At 34.0% G+C, this 24522-nt stretch overlaps 3 protein-coding genes across 3 annotated transcripts; 1 reads left to right on the top strand and 2 right to left on the bottom strand.

Moving 5' to 3' along the window:
• Positions 1-1694: 1694 nt before the first annotated feature.
• Positions 1695-6735, bottom strand: LOC130469502 (serine carboxypeptidase-like 33). Its single transcript, XM_056838847.1, has 5 exons — positions 6628-6735; positions 6305-6471; positions 5980-6075; positions 2141-2246; positions 1695-2002 (listed from the first exon to the last, which is right to left on the bottom strand). The coding sequence occupies exons 1-5, from the start codon at positions 6733-6735 to the stop codon at positions 1856-1858; spliced, it is 624 nt and encodes a 207-aa protein (XP_056694825.1). The 3' UTR covers positions 1695-1855.
• A 2823-nt stretch (positions 6736-9558) lies between these two features.
• Positions 9559-10098, top strand: LOC130469501 (agamous-like MADS-box protein AGL80). Its single transcript, XM_056838846.1, has one exon. It carries the CDS (start codon positions 9559-9561, stop codon positions 10096-10098), a length of 540 nt encoding a protein of 179 aa, XP_056694824.1.
• Positions 10099-18230: 8132 nt separating this feature from the next.
• On the bottom strand, positions 18231-23989 carry LOC110778249 (biotin synthase, mitochondrial). The gene is made up of 6 exons (XM_021982823.2): positions 23526-23989; positions 22019-22198; positions 20927-21033; positions 20072-20277; positions 19225-19364; positions 18231-18796 (listed from the first exon to the last, which is right to left on the bottom strand). Exons 1-6 carry the CDS (start codon positions 23733-23735, stop codon positions 18503-18505), a joined length of 1137 nt encoding a protein of 378 aa, XP_021838515.1. The 5' UTR covers positions 23736-23989; the 3' UTR covers positions 18231-18502.
• Positions 23990-24522: the final 533 nt, after the last annotated feature.

Genomic DNA, 24522 nt, shown 5'->3' with positions numbered 1-24522 from the left:
GTACTTTGTAAGCATTTTCTGATAACTTTACGTTCGTCTTACAATATTTTATATTTATTCTCATTTAACAATTTATGTATTTGTACTACCTAAGTTTCCTAAAAGTTTTACTCACTCTCCATTGAAAGCAGTTGCTAAGTGCTTTGCTTTGTCCCTAGTCTCCGCTTCCCCTACTTAGTTGGTTTTAAATTTATTTATTTCTTGTATGTTTTTCAGATGTCGAAAAAAAATTTAATCAAAAAGTTCATAGACCATATCTGTAACTAAGTAACAGATCTGGAAAAAGAAAAAAAAGGAAGGACTTGAACAGTTGAACCCCAAGAAAAGATCAATTTACCTATTTCTCTTAGGGAACTTAAATTACCGTCTACTTTTTTTTAGATAAATACGAAATTGTTAATACGTATAACAAATTATATACTACGTTATTTAATAAATATTTACATTATTTAATCAGTTTCCATAAAACAAATATTTACATTATTTATAAAAGGGAACAAACCCTCAACATAAGTCCGAATCCCATCACCCAAAAGAATACTTACCAAGTATTTCATCTATCCATCCCATAACAGTCGATCTTCCGAGTAACTTTGAAAAGTTAGCAATAAACAAACCCTACTTTCTTTTCTTCAATTCTGTGATCAGAGAGTAGCTATGGAGTCAATGAAAGTAATAAAGTGGAACTTTGTTTACCCATCTGACCCATCTTTGATGAAATCCGAAAAGATTCGTTTTACAAGAATCGTGTCTGAACCCGTTAAGAATGCTACTACTCAAAAACAAAAACCCTTGATTTCTAAGACAAACCCAGTAAAACGTTGCACTAGTTCAAAAATCCTTAAAAAAGCAAGAAAAAGTGCTACTATGGAGTTGACAATTAGGGCTTCCGGCAAGTCATCGATGTCGCCGTCTCGTAAGGGTGTTGAAAGTTGTACGGTAGCGGGTCAGACGACTGCAGATGGTACCATCACTAATGATAAGGCGTCGGATAATTCACAACTGGCGGCGCATAATAAGGGTGCTGTCACAATCACAAAGGCGTCGGATAATTCACTACTGGCGGCGCATAAGGGTACTGTCACAATCACAAAGGTGTCGGATAATTCAGCATTGGCAATTAGCAAGAGTACTACTATGATCACTAAGAAGGCTTCCCGTAATTCATGGTTGGGTTGTAAAAAGGGTTCCATCACTAAGGTTGTCCGCCCTCGTGTTCCATTACCACCAAGTGTTCGTGATTTCGTCAGAAAGAATAGAGATTATTCTTTCTTACTTGAAACCAATTGAGCAAAATCCAGAGATCCAATTCATTGTACAGTTTATGTGCATTTTAGGGTTTCGATTCGTACAAAAAACATCATCTATGATGTAACCTAGAATATTGATCTTCAAGGATATTATTCTTTATTCATTTAATAATACGAAGTACATTTAATTTCTTCCACATCAAGTATTATATTTTAGATTAATTGGCTTATTTTTTACAGTAATTGTTAGGATTACGCCTGAAATCTAGTATTTTTATCAGTTGTGCAATGAATGAAAAACTCAAATTGTGTTTTACGCCTCTGCTTATCGTAGTTATGACTAGTAATTCAGAAAGGTCATGAAATTGTCCCTTGGAGACACTAGACTCTGAAGGAAGATTAGCATCATCATAGTTGAGAAGCAATCTCAAAATATGAGGCATATATAGATTCAGAATATATATTAATTGTCATAATAATGTACAAAGAGATACTTAATTATTACTAGCTGTATGTTGTATTTTACACATTTTATTTGGTATTTGTCAAAACAGTACGTTAAACAAACACACCCTAATAAGTAATAAGTAATAATAGCTAGGTGTTCATCTTTTAGGTGGAAGATCTTGGCCAGTCAAAAAAGAATGGAAAAGAGCAAGTGCTTCACTAGGCTTATTCAGAGGTACTAAATGACCTGCTCCTCGAACAGTAACCATCGTTAAGCCTTCATATTCCACTAATCTTCCCCCTACCTGTTGTATTCACAAATCACAAATTAAATATAGTTAGTTGTTATGCAACTGTTATTAGTCGGTACTCCCACGTACGTCTTGAACTCTGATCTTAAGGGTTACAGAAGAAGATTAAGATGAGAAAGATTAATGGATTACCTGATGTTGATGGTACCAGGAACGCCAGTCTGTCTTGATTGGCAACCCAAGTGCTTCAACCCAGTACCTTGTTCCAATCACTGGAACTCTACCATCCGCGTCTCCACTGTTTCAAAGGAAAACCCACATAACATCAGCATTTCAACACCATAATGTAGTTAAGGTCTCATTTTTCCACTTTCCTTATATAAGGTCATTTCCTACACAAACATGCTTATAAAATGTCATTTCTAACAAAAAGTCCAAAATAGAATAAAGTCACAAATTTGAAATCGATTTGCCAAAATATAATTCCTGTTGTTGGGGTGTTAAAATGGGCCCACCATTTTAACCCAAAATCCAATAAAACCTACTCAAGCCCAATATAACTTACAAGGCCTCAAAGGCCCAACAAGGCACTATATATACCCCTCAAGGGGCAAGGTAAAAGGGGTCATTCTCTAACCCTAGAGAAGCCACCCTACTCTCTCTCTCCCCTAAACACCTCATTTTATACATCAATTGTACTGACTTGAGCGTCCGAGGCTCCGCCTCGGGGACCCCCCTTGGCCCGGAGTTCATCTTGCAGGCACCGTACGTGATCGGAACTCAAGACATCAAGGACGCTCCTTCCATCGTTTCAACCCCGAAACAATTTGGCGCCGTCTGTGGGGAGAGAATACAATAGCTCATGAAGATCCACATTTTCAGGCCACCGTGTTCAACCACAAAAGTGGCCGGAAATCTGAAATAACCGACCACAAACAACAAATTGCGTTATTAAAATGGGTAATGTGGTGGCGAACTCATTGGGTTTTGACAAAAACAAATAATAAGTGGAAAATATTATGCTACACTTGATAGCCCAGTACTCCCATAGCCCGTAGGCATCAAAACGAGCACGACGATAAGCATTAGCAAATTAATTCGCTTGATTTACTCCAGGAAGGAAAGCCAAAATCATCGACTTAATTTAATTGCTGATGTCGTATCAAAAGGAAAAGCCACCCACCATGTGGAGGCAAAGCTCCGAAGCTCATAACAGCGTTCAACGCGAGACTCGATGCCGAAGGTCAATGACGAGAACACCAACTCCCGAGCTCAATGTTCAGTGCCAAGGCTAGGCTACAGTGTTCTACTCGAGGTTAACTAATCCGAAGGTGAACCCAGATCTGAACAAGGCCGAAACTCATGCTCATCCGGGTCTCGAAGCAAAATGAACCCGAAAAACAGAGTAACTAATGTCTTCAACATCGACCCGAGGTCAAAGCCATGGCTCCCAAAGTTAGGTTCAAGGTCCTAACTCCCGAAGTATGGCAGCTCCTAAAGGTGACAAAAGGCATTCTCACAGTCTACTGCTATCTGTGGGTTCAGTAGGAATAGCTCCCGAGGTCAGTCTCCTGAGCACCCGAGGTGACGGAAGCATACCACATTCTACTGCTACCTGCGAGTTTAGCAAAGAAGAGCTCCCCCGAAGTATGGGTCAAGCATAGAATCATCACTGCCGAGGTCGACCCATTCGAGTTCAATGCCGAAGTCAGTACCGAGGTCGTAGTACCGAGGTCGTAGCAGCTTCCCGAAGCAACTCCCGAAGTTCAGCCACGGCTCTCAAAGTATGACTCAAGGTCCGAACTTTGAAAACTGTAACTTTTGAGGTTCGACTCCGCCAAGGCCAGCCCATTCGAAGGTCCAAGCCATGGTTCCCGAAGCTCGGCGCCGAGGTATGGCCAAACCACCCCGAGGTCGACAATCGAGCTAAGGCCAACCATGAGTTTCACCGATCCGAGGCTAAGCCGAAGAGCAGAACCGAAACTCAGAGTCGAGCTCCTTAGCTCATCTCCTGGAGTTGTTGCAATATTATAGTTCACTTGGCTTGGAAAATTTTCAAAAAAAAGGCCACGAACGTGACTTTGGTGGGCCAAATCCGGTGGGCCTATCAAATAAAATACAAAGATCATTGCACAAGCAGATTGCAGAAGAAGTCTTCTATTTCGATTGGTGGGCCAACCAAAACAAGCCAAGCATAATATGCGCCTGTGCACCTCAAATAAGAGGAGTGTTTTGCATTATCGTCAGCCAATAAAATAAGAGGACGAGGAGTCTTTTGCAGTACAATAATTGCTCATTGTGCACCTTAAAGCTAAGTCTTCTATTTTATTTAAACTTTGTATTTTATATTTTGTCAACATATAATTTACTTGACTTGATAAATTTGGTAAAATGCTAGTGTTCTTGGAAACTTAATTTGACAGACATTGTCTAACAATAAGTCATTTTGCAAGAGCATGCACCTCAAATTGTTCATCATGTTCAAAACGAATTATAAATTCATGTTTGACAAACATAAATACATCAAATGTTGAAGATCAAAATTGTGTAGCAAGTCTCCGACCAAGTCTACGGATTTGAAAGAAGACTAAAAAAGCCGCTCAAAGATTACAACTCGAACCGATGTTACAATCCGAGCCGATTTTAGAAGCACGTTCTTAAACAGATCTTCGGATTTGAAGAGCGAGGTTAAAAATCGCTCCGAGATTACAACTCGAATCGACGTTACAATCCGAGCCGAAGTAAAGAAATCGCTCCGAGATTACAACTCGAACCGATGTTACAATCCGAGCCGATTTTAGAAGCACGTTCTTGAACAGATCTCCGGATTTGAAGAGCGAGGTTAAAAATCGCTCCGAGATTACAACTCGAATCGACGTTACAATCCGAGCCGAGGTAAAGAAACCGCTCCGAGATTACAACTCGAACCGATGTTACAATCCGAGCCGATTTTAGAAGCACGTTCTTAAACAGATCTCCGGATTTGAAGAACGAGGTTAAAAATCTCTCAAAGATTACAACTCGAATCGATGTTACAATCCGAGGCGAAGGTAAAATCCGAGCCGAGATTACAACTCGAATCGATGTTACAATCCGAGCCGAAGGTAAAAAGCCGCTCAGAGATTACAACTCGAACTGATGTTACAATCCGAGCCGATTTTAGAAGCACGTTCTTAAACAGATCTCCGGATTTGAAGAGCGAGGTTAAAAATCGCTCCGAGATTACAACTCGAATCGACGTTACAGTCCGATCCGAAGGTAAAAATCCGAAGGATAAAACCGAGCCGAAGGTAAAAATCCGAAGGATAAAATCCGAAGGATGGTAAAAATCCGAAGGATAAAACCGAGCCGAAGGTAAAAATCCGAAGGATAAAACCGAGCCGAAGGTATAAATCCGAAGGATAAAACCGAGCCGAAGGTAAAAATTCGAAGGATAAAACCGAGCCGAAGGTAAAAATCCGAAGGATAAAACCGAGCCGAAGGTAAAAATCCGAAGGTAAAAATCCGAAGGTAAAAATCCGAAGGATAAAACCGAGCAAGTGATCAACATCAAAACCCAACCCATTTTTCAAATAGAATTGGGTCTGGGGGGCATTTGTTGGGGTGTTAAAATGGGCCCACCATTTTAACCCAAAAGCCAATAAAACCTACTCAAGCCCAATATAACTTACAAGACCTCAAAGGCCCAACAAGGCACTATATATACCCCTCAAGGGGCAAGGTAAAAGGGGTCATTCTCTAACCCTAGAGAAGCCACCCTACTCTCTCTCTCCCCTAAACACCTCATTTCATACATCAATTGTACTGACTTGAGCGTCGGAGGCTCCGCCTCGGGGACCCCCCCTTGGCCCGGAGTTCATCTTGCAGGCACCGTACGTGATCGGAACTCAAGACATCAAGGACGCTCCTTCCATCGTTTCAACCCCGAAACACCTGTGATTTACCAGATGGTGGATGATGAAACAATAACTGTTTTTTGGACTGCATTTATGATAACTAGTAACAGCTATTCCATCAAACCAGATTTATACCTGTAAATCCAAATCTTTAGACCACCTTGTATCAGCTTCTTGTAGACAGGTAAGACAGATGTAACTGTCATGTTGTATATGTTCAGAATGTTATCACTGAAAAAGAAAAAAGAAAAAAGAAGTTGGTAAACATCAACTTATGTAGCTAACTTAATTGTTCGGTATCACAATCAGTTTTCAGTATGATTTAAATTGTGTTATGAACTTAAATTTGAAACTTGACAATAGATAACTGGAAACTGGGTTTTCCAATTTGCAAAATCCTGTTTTTGGTTTTCCTAAATACACAAAGCTCGCAGTGGTAATGAATAACTAGTTAGCTTACTTGCAAGCACTCCATTTAACACTAGTATTTGAATTTCCTCTGTTAGTATTTGCATGAAGTGATGCTTGTACGACTGCCCTGTTGAAGTACACTTGTGGGTGATTTGAAAAGCAAGGGTCATAACCCCCTGAATATATTCTTGGCCTCTTCAATCCATAGTTTCCCACCTGTGAAGTATTTTCCCACAAAAAGAAAGGAAATTTTCTCAAATTTTGCATACAGTATAGTTTTTGTTCTTATCAGCTTTAAATGTTGTAAGTTCTGATAATCTGAGACCAACTTTTATTCATAGAGATTGAAAGAAAGCACAGAGTAAGGCTTACCTTACTACCAAAATAAGCTTGTGATGAAGATGTGTTGTTCGAAAGGCAAATTGGAGCATATATGTTGTAGAAGTCAATCTCTTTGTATTTTCCATAAACCACATCCATGGCAGTCTCACATTCAGCTGGCCTAACTAAGGCCTTGAAATCACACACTTCTTTAAGGGACTTGAATTGACTTATTTAATTTAATAGGTAGTAGTTGATAGTGGGGTATTATTTTAATGTAGTTAGTGAAAAATGTGTAAAGGGGTGGGGTTGGGGGAGAGTAGGGGTTGAATTTTTAATTATTTTTTGTATGGAGTAGGGGTAGATGGGTTAATAGGGGTGGAGTGAGAAATAATATAATATTTTTAGAATATTTCCATTTTTAGAAACAGGTCAAGTATTAAGGGACGACCCGATAAGGAAAACATGTCAAGTATTCCAGGACGGAGGGAGTAACTTATAAGTATACTAGAATACATGATATTTCTTTCCAGCAAGCTTTTTCCTTTCAACTTTTTCTGAACTTTTTTGTTCTCCATATGTACCAATAAATACATAATACGTAGTAGAAGATAACATGTGAATTTGCATACAATTCAATGATACATAAGAAAGGATTGAGAATAATCACTATGTTTATTTAAATATGTATATGATAACATGGTTTGAGTTATGACCATGATATTTCTCTTTTCTTCCAAAATGCATTAGCCTATTGTGTGCTTTCGGCCCTTAACCCCCATGTTCTCATCAGATGTCATCTTACATATTTCTTTATCAGTCAACCTATTGCGGGTCGAATTATATATGTTTTTAACTTGAATACACCTATTATAGTTCTAAAAAATTACTATTTAAATTGTTGGATGTTTTTCGAACTTCAAGGAAAGAAAAAAAATATTAAAATGTGTTTGAACTAAATGTATCCTCTTAAATGAGCAAGTATAAGCACTTGAAGTAGAGTAAATAGGATTGCTCATTGGGTAATGCCTTACGAATCTTTGTATATATAGTATGATAAACTTAATTGATTACTTCATATATGACATGATAAATTTCATTAACTATTTTTATATGTAAGAGATCTTGTGGTAATATATATCTACTAGTTTTACGATATTTCTTTGGTGACATGAATTGAAAGTAACATATGCTAAAAAAAAATCATGAACATGCTACTTGTGCAATTATTAAAACATGAATCATACATGGTTTCAACTCTTTAAAAAACATTTACCCATTTATTCACTTAACAAGAACCTTTATGCATTCGTGGAAGATAATTTATTTATTTTAACTAAGGGGTGTCTATGTCCACGTACTGTTCTATTCCTACTTTATCATTGTAAAAACCCATCACAGTCAAAACCTTACTAAAGTTTTTTATTTGGTTGGTGTAGATGTAGCGGAGATTATGTATATATGTTACGACATGATTAAATGCTCTCTATATATGATTTTCTATTCTACTTCAACAAATTATTCTTGACTATAACACAAAGCTTTAATATATGGGTGAATTGAAGTGCAACTAGTCCTTGTATTTGATGTTGCAAAGTTGTGGCTTTTTTTTACTTTTCTTTAGTAAAATTGTTCTCCTTATTATTTAGTGTTCAAGAATTTTGATCTCCAACAAATTTTAGTATCTAATCAAGCATCGGATGAAAGTAAGAAAAGAAAGAAAAATCTTAAATTTGTGAATTCGAAGATATTCTATTATCATGATTACCGGTTAAACTTTCTTTCTCCGTTTTCTTAATGCTCAATTACTTCAACCATTGTATTCAAATGAAATGAATTTCAAGAAATTTAGAAACTATAACTGGTTTTCATTTTGCAATAACTTTGTTTCCTTCTAATTGTATATTAACACCCCCCCCCCCCCCCCCCCCCCCCAAATTACTCATTACGTACATAAGTGTCTTATATGGCGGATTATTAACTTGATAAGCGATCTTTTTGAAAATTTTACTAAACAATTGACTCAATTTGTTAATCTTATTTCTCATATATGATATGTATATGAATAAGTACATCATATCATGTGAAGTCATTGTAAGTTTAATCGTGTACAACTATTAAACTATACAAGATGCATATGATCTTCCAATTCATTTCAACAAATTAAAGACATTTTTTTTCCCCTTAAGATGATGTTCTCTTTTAAACTCCATTGGAGTAAGAAAACCAGCCGGCCACAAGTATTTTTATTGAAAAAAAAAGATATTATACATTGGGTTACGTTGGTTATATGCGGGAGTAAATGCAACGAATATACACTTACAATTTGTTTTCCTCATTCACACCTTTTATAACCAATTCCAATATTAAAGATTATTTTTTAATACCCTAGCCATATTATCTAATATTATCAGACATTTAAGGTAACAATATATCATTTTCCATAATACAATGATTTCTTCTCAATAATTAAAAATAATCATAATTAAGGTACATAATTATTTGTTCTCACTACCTAATGTCACATTATCAAAGTGGATTCAAAAATATTATCTAATACTGAAAAATTATACTTCCTCCATTTTTTTATAATTGCACCATCTTGGTTTTAGCACTATTCGCTTATTCTTATATAGTTATTTTTTGTGATTTATATGTAAGGAGAAATATACTCATGTGGGATCTTGTTAGATTCGTCTCGAAATATACTCTCAAATTATCAAATTTTTATAATTTTTTAAAATGTATAATGAGAGATATTAGTAGTTAAAATAGTGCATTGGCAAGCGTGAAATCCCATATGGTACAATTAAAAAAAATGGAGGAAGTAATATTTAATTAACAAAGATAACCTAGCTTGCATAATTTACACCTATAAATACACCTTCCTAAAACCAAAACAAATCATTCATCCTTCAAACAAACAAAAATTTTACAACTTATAAGAAACTCTTACACCAAAAAATATTCTTTCATTCTTAAATGTCTAGAAAGAAGGTGGAACTAGTATACAAAGAAAATGACTCTGCTAGAAGATCCACATTCACAAAAAGAGCACCAGGTTTGATAAAAAAGACACGTGAAATAAGTGTCTTGTGTGATGTAGATGCACTTGCCATCATTTATGGACAAGAAGACCAAACCCCTGTAGTTTGGCCTCCGTCGGAGGAAGACATGCGAAGGATCATATCCAAGTATTTATCAAAGCCGGAAATTTATCAAGCTCAGAAGCGTTTGGATCAACAAGCGTTTTTGGAACAAACTATCAAAAAGAGAACGGAGCAGATGAAGAGAATCCAGAGAAAGAATAGAGAAACTAAAATAGAAGATCTTTTGAATGACATTATTCATGGCAGATCTACGCTTGAGCAAGTCTCGCCTAATGATTTGCGCGACTTGCTATTGGTGTTAGAGGATAAGTCAAGCTCTTTCGCATACCAAATAAGGGTTTTGGCTGAAGGAAATAACAATAATCCACCTCCTCCTAGCACAAATTCCAATGATGTTAATAATCCCATTTAAACCCCTAAAGTTTTCTTGGTAATAGATGGGACTAACTCTTTCAAGAGTTAGATTCCGCAACGAAATATGGTGGATGGTTCATCACATGAATAAACATTGTTTTAATTAATGAAGCTTTGTTGGGTGTGGGATGCTTTAAGTCCTCAAATTCTCACACACTATTTTCTCTTGTTATCCTTTTTTTTGTATACAAATCCAATATTTTGTGAGCAACTTATTGCAACTTGTATTATTTGGACTTGTTTTGTTAGTGGAAATCTATTTTTTTCGTAAACTGTGATGTTAGTTCTAGATATACACCTATGAGATACATATATGATCATCCTAAAATGAAGTTGGTTAATGTTCCAAATATTTGAAATTGAGGAAAAGCAGATGAAAATGCTAAAAGGTAAGAGAGAACCTTTTTTTTTTATATATATATACTGATGTCAAGCGGCCACAAAAGACAACTATGTATATGTTAATGGGTTCGATCTTAAACTACATCTAGTGTAATTTGATACTTAAAAAAGTAATAAAAAATAATCCTATAATTTAATATATATATATATATATATATATATATATATATATATATATATATATATATATATATATATATATATATATATATATATATATATATATATATATATATATATACACGTACTTATAGAGTATAAAAGAAAGTATGAATTACGTAATACCCCTAATTTGTCTCTTTTTATTATCAATTACTTATAAAACCTCTTGGGAGAAATGAAAGAAAATAAATAATATACTTAAAGGAAATAAATTTTATCTTCTATAAGTAGGCATCTACGTATTTCAAAAACTATGCACGAAAGCCATTTGAAACATAAAGTTAAGAAAATTTTAGATATTTTGGGTGGAAATCAAAGTACTTCGTGTTTAGCTTATATAATCGAGGCAATATGACAATGGACGGGAAAAATTATAAATAAGGAAAAACATCACTAATGGAAAATGAAAACAATAAAAAAAAATTGTATAAAAAAGGACTAAAAATAGTAATAATAATAAAAATAATAATATAGTAATAATACTAAATAAAAATGTGTTACCCTTAAAATTAAAAGAAATAATAATATAAAAAAATGTGTAAGAAAAATCTAGAATCATAGAACAAGAGGAACGGATATTTAGGCCCCAAGTAATTACTTTCCATAAAACAAATATTTACATTATTTATAAAAGGTAATTTAACAAATTCTCAACATAAGTCCCAATCCCATCAAACAAAAACTGACCAAATATTTCATCTATCCCATAATAATTGATCTTCCGTCTAACTTTCAAATTAGGTTACCAATAAACAAACCCTACTTTCATCTATCCATCCCATAATAATCGATATTCCGAGTAACTTTGAAAAGTTACCAATAAACAAACCCTACTTTCTTTTCTTCAATTCTGTGATCAGTGAGTAGCTATGGATTCAATGAAAGTAATAAAGTGGAACTTTGTTTACCCATCTGACCCATCTTTGATGAAATCCGAAAAGATTCGTTTTACAAGAATCGTGTCTGAACCCGTTAAGAATGCTACTACTCAAAAACAAAAACCCTTGATTTCTAAGACAAACCCAGTTAAACGTTGCACTAGTTCAAAAATCCTTAAAAAAGCAAGAAAAAGTGCTACTATGGAGTTGACAATTAGGGCTTCCGGCAAGTCATCGATGTCGCCGTCTCGTAAGGGTGTTGAAAGTTGTACGGTAGCGGGTCAGACGACTGCAGATGGTACCATCACTAATGATAAGGCGTCGGATAATTCACCACTGACGGCGCATAATAAGGGTACTGTCACAATCACAAACGCGTCGGATAATTCACAACTGACGGCGCATAAGGGTACTGTCACAATCACAAAGGCGTCGGATAATTCAGCATTGGCAATTAGAAAGAGTACTACTATCATCACTGAGAAGGCTTCCCGTAATTCATGGTTGGGTTGTAAAAAGGGTTCCATCACTAAGGTTGTCCGCCCTCGTGTTCCATTACCACCAAGTGTTCGTGATTTCGTCAGAAAAAACAGAGATTATTCTTTCTTACTTGAAAGTTGAAACCAATTGAAGACCCAGATATATCATCAAGTTAGAAGATTTCAAGTCGTAGTTCCGGAACTCGATCGGAATACAATAAATCGATACATCTAAGTTTAATATTTTCCTTATTAATTACGGAGTAGATGAATTGTATAGAGATACGGATAAACATTGTTATATTTCATTCATTGTATTAATAATAGTTCAGTTTATTCTTTATGGTTTTGAATTGTACTAAAACAAATTGTGTATGAAATACTCCAGAAGATTGATATTCAATGATATGATTCATTTTCTTGCACAAAAAGTATACACGATTAGCTTATTAATTACAGCAATTGTTAGGGTTCGTCTGGAATCTACTAGTATTTTTAATAATCCCTCTCATAGTGCTAATGTGATCCGTATAAATGGATATTTTCGAAACGATTGTTCATATATATGTTATGCCAATATATATGGTTATACTTCCTTAATTCCTTTGTTTCGGAGTAGTTTGTAAGAACCTTTTCTCGCCTGCTTTGTGTCATGGTCTCGTGGATGTTAAGTTACATAAATCTGTGAGCAAAATATCTTGCGCGCACAAGGTGTACAATAAATTTATTGTACACCAAGATAACTTTAACCCTTTTTTTTATAACTTTAACCTAATTTCGATTAACTTTTATATTAGTAAAAAAAATTGATAGATAAATGTTTTAAAATGTTAAATGATTAATTTTATACATAATTGAAGAAATAAGTTTTACTAAAATGAAAAAATTTATTACTTAAAAATAGATAACTTTTACACATATAAGCTTAACTTTTAAGCATTTTGAGTTAACTTTTACTTCGGTGTATAATATTTATTGTACACCTATTGTAAATAAGAATTTGTGATCTGTGAGGATCAAGTAAAATTACTAGCTAATTAGAGGTACAATAATAGTATAACAAACTTGTCTAATTAAAACTAGAGGAAAATGTTATGATTTGTTCTACAGCTAATGACAAACTCAGATTGTCTTTAAACGCTTCTGCTTACGGTTGTTATGACTAATTGACTATCAATCATTCAGAAAGTACACTAATATAAACCTGGTCCATGCTAACTTAGCGTGGACCAGGGCAACGGAGTAATTTTTATGGGTAACATATGTAACTGTCACGTGACAGTTATTTTGTAATTTTAAATAATAACTATATGCGTATTACAGTAACTATGTGTTTTAAAGAGTTACTATGTGTTTTGAAGAGTTTTAATGCGATTTGTGTCTAGCCCATTTTATATACGTTTTAAACTTTTTTATTTTTCAAAATTTCAAATCTACATTCTGTTCATTCTCTTTCATTTTCTCTCTCTTCATTTTCTCTCTATGCTTTTCAAAATTTAGGCCAATTTCTAGGTTTTGTTCGATTTTTTTCGTAATTATCTTATAATTCTTATGATTGGATCTATTTGATGAGGAAAAATTGGAGGAAGTAGTAGATCAAGAAGGAGGTTCATCGTTGCCGAAATCGAATCGAAGAATTTGCGCTCGCCTACAAATCTTCGTAAGAATTTTTAGAGATCACATCTCGGTTTGTTGTTTTTTAAAGAATTTTAAGTCTATTTTTATTTAAAATTGAAAATATTTGTTGTTTTGAAGAAATTAATGTTTGTGTTTTACCGAAGTATCGTTTCCACTTCGCGAATTCGATCAGTGACTTCACGATTTTAAATAGTAACTATATGAGTAATACAGTAACGATATGGTTTAAAGAGGTACTATGTAATTTTAATGGTTACTATATGTGTACAATAGTTACTATATTATTTTAATGGTTACTATATGTGTACAACAGTTACTATATGTGTACAATAGTTATTATTTTGTTGAGTGATTCGAAATGTTTGTTGTTTTGTTGAAATTAGGGTTAGTGTTTCACATAGTTAGTATATATATGATATAGTCACCTTTAATTTATGTTGCAATTAGTGTTTTTAATAGTCACTGGAATGTTCGTTATGTTTATGTTAGTAGTAGTTTTTAGAGTAACTATACTCTTTTTAAAAGTTACTATTACTTTAAAACAGTAACTATGTGTTTAAAATAGTCACTATATTTTTTAGAAAGTTATTATAAGTTTAAAACAGTAACTATGTGTTTAAGATAGTTATTATGTTATGAACAGTTTATAGTGACTTTTTGATAAATAATAGTTACTATACGATTACATTATGTACTATGTTATTTAGAGTATGTATTTGTCCACTTCTTAGATAGTGACTATATGATTATAATGGTTACTATATGTGTTCAATAGTTACTATATTTTAATAATAGTCACTATATGTTTTATATAGTTACTATATGGTTTATATAGTTACTATATATTTGATATTTGTAGAAGAAAATAATACGAAGTATCAATCACATGTTATTCCAGGTCCTAAAGTTGCATTATCTAGTGACGAATCTCCAAAAATACTTTACAATATCATTTGTATAAGAAGAAATAATGCCTTAAATTTAGAAAAAAGAGACGAAGGCTGTGAACTTTAAGAATTGATGCAGCAAAGCACAAGAGGTAGAAATAGTGTTTGTTGTTTGGGTGAAATTAGGGTTAGTGTTTCATATAGTTAGTATATAAATGATATAGTTACCTTTAATTTAGTATATAAATGATATAGTTACCTTTAATTTATGTTGCGAAATAATGTTTTTAATAGTCATTGGAATATTCATTGTGTTTATGTTAGTAGTAGTTTTTAGAGTAACTATATTTTTTAAAAAGTTACTATAACTTTAAAACAGTAACTATGTGTTTAAAATAGTTACTATATTTTTTAGAAAGTTATTATAAATTTAAAACAATAACTATGTGTTTAAGATAGTTACTATGTTAAGAACAGTTTATAGTGACTTTTTGATAAATAATAGTTACTATACGATTACATTATGTAATATGTTATTTCGAGTATAAGATAGTGACTATATGATTATAATGGTTACTATATTTGTACAATAGTTACTATATTATAATAATAGTCACTATGTGTTAAGCTAGTTGTTGTGTGATTATAATGGTTACTATATGTGTACAATAGTTACTATATTATTATATTAGTTACTATATGTTTGAAATAGGTACTATGTTTATTTTATCATGATGTGTTACCATATGTTTATTTTCTTCAATAGTTACTATATTATTTATATAGTTACTATATTATTTATATAGTTACTATATGTTTGAAATAGATATTATGTTTATTTTATCATGACTTGTTACCATATGTTTATTTTCTTTAATAGTTATTGTACGTTTTATATAGTTACTATATTTTTGAAATAGGTACTATGTTAGTTTATTATGTTATGTGCATGTTTTTATGTTATTCTATATTTTTAATGATATAGTTACTGTATTATGGATAGAGTTACTATATTATTATCACATCAACTATGTCTGCAACTCTGTGACTAAATGACCATCAATAATATTTATAGGTATTATATCTTGTATTATAGTAACTATATGTTTGGTATAGTTTTTTTATGTATATTATAATGTTCTTTTCATGTTCTTTGTTGTCTTCTATGTTATTAGTAATAAGAGTTACTATGTTATGATCACAACAACTATATGATCATAACAATAACTATATCTACAACCTTACTCGTATATGACTATCATTAATATTAAGAGTTACTATATCATGTATAATAGTAACTATATATTTTTAATAGTTATTATCTTATCATTATGTTCTTTTTATGATCTTTCTTTGTACTTCATGTTATTATTAATAAAAGTGACTATATTATTTTGACAGTAACTATATGACTATAACAATAACAATAACTATATATGCAATTCTGCAAGTATTTTACCATCGTTAATTGTAAGAGTTACTATATGATGCATAATAGAAACTACACGTTTTACATAGTTACTATGTTATTTTTTCATATTTAAATGTTAAATTATTAACTTAGTTTAAATATTATTGATTCAGAACTACAAAGATGATGCACCCAGAATTGAAATCGTGCAAAGAATAAATTTTGCAAGGAAAACAAAAGCAGGAGGAGAAGAAGAAAATCCTGACAACAATGGAGACCAAGAACGTGGTAGAGGAAGGACATGATGTGTTGGTGGAAAAAAGAGACGTGGTCCATGTGGACGTGTCGACTAGTATTTTTTAGTTCAAAAAACATTTGAGTTTAACATGGTTTATTTAATAGATGCAAAGAATTAGAATGTCGTAGCTAAAACAACTAACCAAGTAGTTAATGTTTTCTTTATTATTGTTCAAGAGTTATAATTACTGTTACTTTTGATATAGTTACTCTTTTATATTTCAGTAATTATGTGATATATAATAGAAAAAATTATTATATGACCTCTAAACCATCTATATCATATTGTTTATTTTTATAATATAATAATTGTTTTACAGTTAAAATTACTTTTCTATATAATATAGTTACTGTTTGGATAGAATAGTTATTCTTATCATTATTATGTTCATAGTTATTATTCTGGAGATATAGTTACTTTACAGAACCTACAGTTTCTATAATTACTCACTGTTAAAATTACCTAATTACCCTGGTCCATGGTAATCTTATGGTGGACCGGGTCCATGCAAGTGGAATTGCAGAAAGTATACAAGTATGAATTTTGATTATGTAGCCTCAGAAATTATGCAAATGTGGAATATCCATACACTGAAGCGCTGGCCGGATCATCCTTCTGTGTTTATTCTGTTTTCTTCTTGATCCATTCCTATATAATTTCTGCATTCCTTAAATATCGCACCATGGTTGACTTTACATATTCTAATACATACTTTGACTCTTAATATCTCGAATTATGTATAAGTAAAAATTATAAAGATTTATAAAGAGTTGATATTTATAAAATATATATCAATACGAATTTAACAAGATCTTACATGACTATAATTTTTCTTAGGTATGAAACACAAAAGATAACTAAAGCTCTAATGTGAATAGTGTAAAAAAACAAGATTGTGCGATATTTACGGAACTGATGAATTATATAGTGTTAGCCTCCAAGTGCCTGAGTGATAGTTGCCAACCATTTAGCCGTATATTTTGAGTGTCTATATTCAAGAGGCAACTCTATAATAATAAATTTCAAAGAAATATGAAATGCGTCTGATCAACCCAATAAGGAGGAGAAGAGTTGATCCACTTATAAGCTCAATGGAGGTTCCGAGTGACTCCACAAGCTTATAAGGTGGTATTTCCTCTCCTCTTTCTACGTGGGACAACTCACATGTGGTAACATTGAATTCCAACGGCTAATGACATGCATTTGCGCTTTGGCAACTAGTTTTTTTTTCATGTTTGTAATTTTGGTTTTAGTAAGAGATCTTGTAACCAGGTAGCACATTCCATGCCTAAAGCCTCTCTTCACTTTCAGGAGACTCTAGTATGGATGGAAGACTGCCCTCCTGTTATGTCCTAGAAAACAAAACTCTTCTTGAATGATTATAACACCAAAGCTTTCCCATAAAAAAAAAGCTAGGTACATGATAAATCAATGGAATCGAGTTGAATTGCCCACTTAACTGAAGGTCATCATCTTCCCTAGGTATAAAAATTGCTTTAAAAAACGTTTGACAAATTCTTATTCGTCAAACCGAGTAGTATTAGATAAATAAAAAGGCACACTTGGTGAAAGTAAATATCAAAGGCCATAACATTTAGTCAAATCATTTGACAAAAGATGAACTCGAAAAATAATAGGTTACTTGAACCTTTTTTGTTGCAAAGGTGGAAACTGTGTTAAAGTTCTTCAACAATGCACTGAGGACTATTAAATCGGGTATCGATTGATTATGATTGGATCAGTTCTTCAACAATGCACTGAGGACTATTAAATCGGGTATCGATTGATTATGAATTGGATCCAATCGAATAATGTTTTGTGTGTGGTCATTGTACCATTGTGGAAAGAATGTGTTAAAAAAAAAATCAGGTCAACTCGATCTTCCTCGGATGCCGGTCAGACCAAGTTAGTTTTTGACAATCCTAATTGAAATTATAATATTAAATTTGAAAGAAAGTGGTGTTAGATAGATAGATATAGTGAAATGGAGGGACTTTAACTATCATGTGTTACCCCAACAAATTTGATTCTCCCAAAAAGCTGGATCAGAATTGATTTTAGGATATTGTACTTGTAAGGAATGATTCCCAAACCCATTCCATGCATCCAAACAATACCTTAGAAAAATAGAGAAGGCGGGGCGGGGCGGGGCGAGGGGAGAACAAAAATAATGATTTCAAAAGTACATTTAACTGGATCTCAGCAGCAAAGCAGTATCCTACAAACTAAAGACAATTGCTGGAATGTTTAACCTAAACTAGATGCAACTTCCTCAGAGCCATCTGATTCTGCATCATCTAGACTTGGAGGTTTAGGAATTAATCCAAGAACCTCAAACATGCGTTGGTCAGCATCAAAGTCGTTATTAGCAGTTGTCAACAGCTTCTCACCGGTGAAGATGGAATTTGCACCAGCAAGAAAACACAAGGCTTGCTCAGGCATTGAGAATCGAACCCTCCCAGCTGATAGCCTCACCATCGCACCTGGCATCACTATGCGAGCTGTTGCTATCATCCGAATCATCTCCCATATTTCAATTGGCTGAAGACACAAGTGAATATATGAAATGGTTGAATAATTCTAAGTCTTGTCATAATAAAATCTGAGTTTTAATATAGGACCGTGCATTCTCAGCATTCCAGCAAATTGAAGAGTCCAATAAAAAGGGATGAAAACTTGTCATTTGCCAAGGATGACATTAGAAACCAGTTTCATCATTATCAGACTATCAAAGTATCTAAGATAACAAAATAATGTCTAACTAGATTGAAATAACATCAGAGGCGTAATCTTTAACAACCTAAGACAGCCTTAATAACAAGAATTACACAGACAATTATTGATTCTAATACGAAAGGTATCACTAACAACAGAGGGAAAATGATACTGATAATAGAGTGTAACCTTTACACAAACAGAAATTTCCAAGATTCAAAATTTACGTTTTTCAAGGGAGTATAGTTAGTTACCTTCTGATCTTCAAGAGGAGTGCCTTTTACAGCAATAAGTGCATTAATCGGGACACTTTCTGGGTGTGAAGGCAAAGTAGCCAGTGTATGTAGCAAACCAACTCGATCCTCATCTGTTTCTCCGAGACCGATTATTCCCCCTGTGGCAAAAAGAAAATTCAAAGTCAGCCAAATACAAATGAGAAAGTATCACCCGACTTCAAAACCATCTACATCTTGACATCACATAAATTCCACTTTAACCAATGAATTCTACATAAAAGATGTACTTACTTTGAAGAAAAATTGTCAACAATCATCTTTTAAGTCCCTCAATTTTGCGGTTTACTCAACTTTTTATAACCTTTTACTTTTCTTGCTCCATGTTTCGCGGACGGTTCCTTATTAAATTCATGTTAGCCAACCCCATATCATTTTGGCACTGAGGCTTTGTTGTTGTTATTGTTGTTGAATCAGATTTTAAGTCCCTCAAATCATAAACAACCACCTATGAATTTTATTTTTGGGGTCTAAATCTACCTCATAAAACATTTTGTTAAGGTACCACGATCCACCACTTACGGGATTACGGCCAAGTTTCCGACTGCTGCCTGGTGGGTCGCAATCTTTTCATTTTCACTTGTTCTCTTCCTTACCTTTACCCACTATATTTTAGCTTATATTATCCCAATCAATCCCTCAAAAAACCTTGCACACATTTTCACCCTTATTCTTACACCAATTCCTTTATCAAAATTTTCCCCAGTTTGCAAATCTAAAGTAAGTAGAAACCTATGAAAACGGAGGTACGACTACTATGCAATAAAAAAATAATTGTTCATCCGCCTCTTGACCTGTAGAAACTTACCACAACAGACATTGATCCCTGCATCACGTACAAACTCAAGGGTTTGCAGTCGCTCATCATAAGATCGAGTTGTGATGATATTTGGATAAAACTCTCTTGAGGTGTCGAGATTATGATTGTATGCTGTAAGACCTGCCTTCTTCAAGTCCTCTGCTTGTTGCTTTTCCAGCATGCCCAAGGTGCAGCAGACTTCCATGCCCATTTCCCTGACAAAAAATAAACTTAAGTTAGAAGCTTTGCAGCTTTACCTGAAATGCTACAACGGCAGCAGCAACCATTAACTACAGAAGTTTTGGGAAAATTATCAATCTTTCTAGCACACAATTCAGAAACCCATGAACTATAATTAGAAAGTGTTTCCAACGATTTCCTCGGTAATTCTCTCTATCCAATAAAGTGCATATTTTAATGTGTCAGGAAAAGGCTTCATCCCGTCTCAATGCAGTTGAATGCTCTTCGTTCTCAATGTACCAACGGATGAACCATGGTATAAAACTATAAATGCATTCAGAGAAACGGTAAGAGAAGGAGATAAAGAGATTTTAATAGATATTGAGTTACTTATCTCATTAAGAGAATATTGCTCACAGAAAAGACGGTCTACAGTTTCAAGTTTGTTAAATCTGAATGGTGACACACACTCGGTCTGGGCACCAATCTCAGTAGAAAACCAGTATCGTTGGATTTATTAACTCAAATGGGGAAAACCATATGGAAAGAGACCGCCTAAGTAAAATAAATCGAAGCATGGTTTATTCACTTATTTTTTTGTTCTCGGGGTGGGGGGGGGGGGGGGGGGGTTTACTGTTTTAAAGTACATCAAATAAAAAATTCTGAATGATCAATCATCATCACCTTATTTCTTTCACATGTTCAAGAATTTGGTTAAAGTTAGTCTTCCGCCCTACAGTGTCCCTCCAAGCAGCACCCATGCAGAATCGTGTACTTCCCGCCTCTTTTGCCTGCCAGTTTAGGAAAACATGCCAATAAATAACATAGACAGGGAAGAAACAAAAGTACACAATTGCACTTCAACGAATTATGCGCATACTGCAAAGTGCCTAAGGAACAAAATTGAAGGACAAAGGTGACTTCCTGGCAGTTTTTCATCAGTCTGCTATTCTAAGTAATTAACCATGATTAATAGATTATCAGATACCAACAAGCATTGGTCAACCCAAACATAAAGCTGAACAGATTTGCCACATATCTCCAATAAAGTAAAGCACAGCAGGAGCAACAATAGTTCCATTTCTCGGTTCTTCCTTTCGTGATGAGAAAGTATTATGGATGACTTCACATTAATTTATGAGCTGTCTTATAATTTGGGACCACAAGGGGGTCTTCTAGTAAAAATAGAGGTGAGTCCAATGTCTAAAGTAGTAAGAGTAAAGTGTGTTGATTGAAAAGGAAAGTGAGTAAACTAAAAAACCCGGAGGGAGTACATTCACTAAATAGGTCCATCTAACTATAGGCTATAACTCATGATATTTCCTTCTTCATCCATTCAAGGCTTAGGATCTGAATTGTATTGCCAGCGTCAAACTGTTAATTACATTAAAAAAAATATTACATTTGACTAATACTCCCTCCGTCCCAAACTAGTTTTTACACCATTTTCATCCGTCCCAAATTAGTTTTTATACCTCTATTTTCGGAAAGAGCCCACGAGTTATTTTAATTTTCTCTCTTTCGACTACCACAAAGTTAGGGCCTCACACTCTCTCACATTCCAGTAAAAAAGCCCACTGTGTGCCGTGATAAGTGTAAAACTATTCTGGGACGGAGGGACTAGTTTATCTTCATGTGAAGTTCGGGTAGTGAACTCAATGTATATGTCAGCATCTTATACTTGAAACTAGAACAGGTAAAAGAATGAAATGAAGTACTTGTTTTAAATATTAAATCAAACTAGTGTCTTATAAAAATATGTGGAGAAAGTGTCACCTTCTTCGCTGCCTCTATGACTGTGTCCTTTTTCATCATCTTTTCAGCCTTCACCCCAGTGCCATATCGAGAAGACTGTGGGCAATATGAACAATCCTCACTGCAGCCTCCAGTCTTAATGGAGAGAAGAGTGCATTGTTGAACTTCTCTAAAATTGTGAGCATGTCTATGAACTTGGGCCTGCAATACCATTTCCCATAAGAAATTAGATGATGAGACTCACGAGACAATCAATCCAATACAGGCAGTGGAAGTGTGAACAAGTTGTACTGTTGGAACTTGGGAAGATCATTTTGTCAATTTAGTAAAAACACAAAGAAAACAACAAAGAGAGGCGCGTAGCCTAAAGAAGAAGCAAAAAGTATTAGATTAAACAAATGATACAAATATATAATACTACAAAAGCATCGACCACCATATGCTGGAAGTAACATTTTAGAATTATGTAGGCCAAGAAAAATTGTACAACCGTTCATTATATTCTGAGAAAAAATGTTGTATTTCCACTGAGCAAAAGCAAACAAACCAAAGTATGTTGATTGAAGCCATCTAGTGAACCAAAGTCATCATCCAATTGCTATTTTCCCATCTGACCCCTGATCCATGTGAAGACAGGATGTTCATTATATCTTTCATGACTCATTTTGGAAAAACCAATAAATGACGAGGTTGGCATATAAGTTAACACAATGGGGACTAAACATAGATCCCGGCTTTTGGAGTTATGAAGGTGTAGCATTCACTTAATTCCACGACCGTCTCTATTTGTGTGCTCACTAGGTAGTGTCAGCAATGCAGCAATCACCAAACTCCATTCATGTTCTCATGGAAATACCCCATTTACAAAGCAAACCACAACCAGCCACGAGTCTTAATACTCTAACCAGACCAATAAAACGCGCTAAAGAATGGCAAACAGAGGTTGAATTCTTGATACAGTAAGACGTCAATATCCTCTTAAGTGGGTGACTGTGTCTGAGGCTCAAAGAGCTACATTAAATCAATTTAGATTAAGCACAAACACGTGATTTTCGTCAAGCAACACCTAAGTAATAGTATTTGTTTGAAGATACTTGTTTCCCATTTGTACATGATTTCCCCACAGGTAGATCAATCAATACTGCAAGCTTAAGACTAGCCAATTATTCAACTTCAAAGAATCAAATGCAACCAACACTAACCCATAAAGGAAATAACTATAGAAACCAACTTAGTTACACAAGATTAAACAAAATTTAACCATATATTGTATCAAAATCAAACTTTGTCAAAACTCCAACTTTTTCCTATACCAATTTCTCCAAATTAGAAGTGGGGTTTTTCACAAAGCCACCAAACAACACAATAACTACAAGTATAGCCATAAAATCTAGAATGTTAATTACGCTAAGCTCAAAATAGATTCAACTAGCTTAATTGGTAAAGCTGTGGGCAATCCCATCTACATCACTGTCAATAAAAAGCAAGTGGGGGCTTACAAAACAGAAAGAAAAAGTGTAAAAATTACCCCATGAAAGAGAAGGTCTAGAATGGGAGAATCATAGATGGATTTAATCTGAGGGCGAGTCCAATCATTGCGGGGGCCATCTTGAATAGTTCTGGCAGCTTCAACAGCCGCAGCAGATGCAGAAGAAGAAGTAGAAGAAGAATACCAACAAAAATGGAACCCCAAGGATTGGGGTTTTAGAGTGTGGCGTATGGATCTCATCCACAACATTGTTTCTTCCGCCTCTACTTTCTCCTCTGTTTTTTCGAGGAGAGAGAAAGAGGGGTTAATCTAACAACTGAATTAGATGTTTTTTTGGGGAAGTTAAGGTTTAAAATTTGTAATGTAGAATGATATTGTAAAGGGGTTCAATGTTTGAAGGCTTGAGGAATAGTTTTCAATGGTGAGACTTTAGAGGGGCTTACGAAGAGGGATTGGAGTAGTTGATGCACAGTGAAGTGCTCCGTATAATTAGGTAGGTAGGTAGGTGGATAAGTAGGTGAGCCTTTGGAGGGAACCTCCTCTTGTAGACTCATACGTAGACTGAATCCAAAAAAGTTGCACGGTACTCCGTATGAGTCAGACCCGAACCCATATTCATAAACAAATCCAAATCCAAATCCAAATTAGACTGCATTAATAATTGATTTCATGTTTTCTATAGGAATTAAATTAAAGTGTTGTTGACTTTTGGTTGTCAGGTGCATTGAAATTTCATTTTTTACAATAAGATATTAATTATCAGTTTTTAGAATTATTATAATTAAATTAAATTAAAACTTATTAAGGGTATTATAGTATATTGCATAGGGGAACAACAAAAGGTCATTTACTTTATTCAACTTTGCGAACAACTACCTTACAATTTACTTTATGTTGACATCGCATGAATAACTCACTCGAGTTTTCCAATTATAGAACTAACCATTCTGTAAATTCCGTTTTTCTAATGAGTGTTTTTTGCATAAATATTTTAAATGTTAAGAAAATATTTATATTTCAGTTTGAACAAGGACCG

Source organism: Spinacia oleracea, chromosome 3 (assembly GCF_020520425.1).
Source record: "Spinacia oleracea cultivar Varoflay chromosome 3, BTI_SOV_V1, whole genome shotgun sequence".
NCBI lineage: Eukaryota > Viridiplantae > Streptophyta > Magnoliopsida > Caryophyllales > Amaranthaceae > Spinacia > Spinacia oleracea.
Note: the sequence above shows the minus strand (reverse complement) of the source record. Positions and strands in the feature narration are given on the sequence as shown.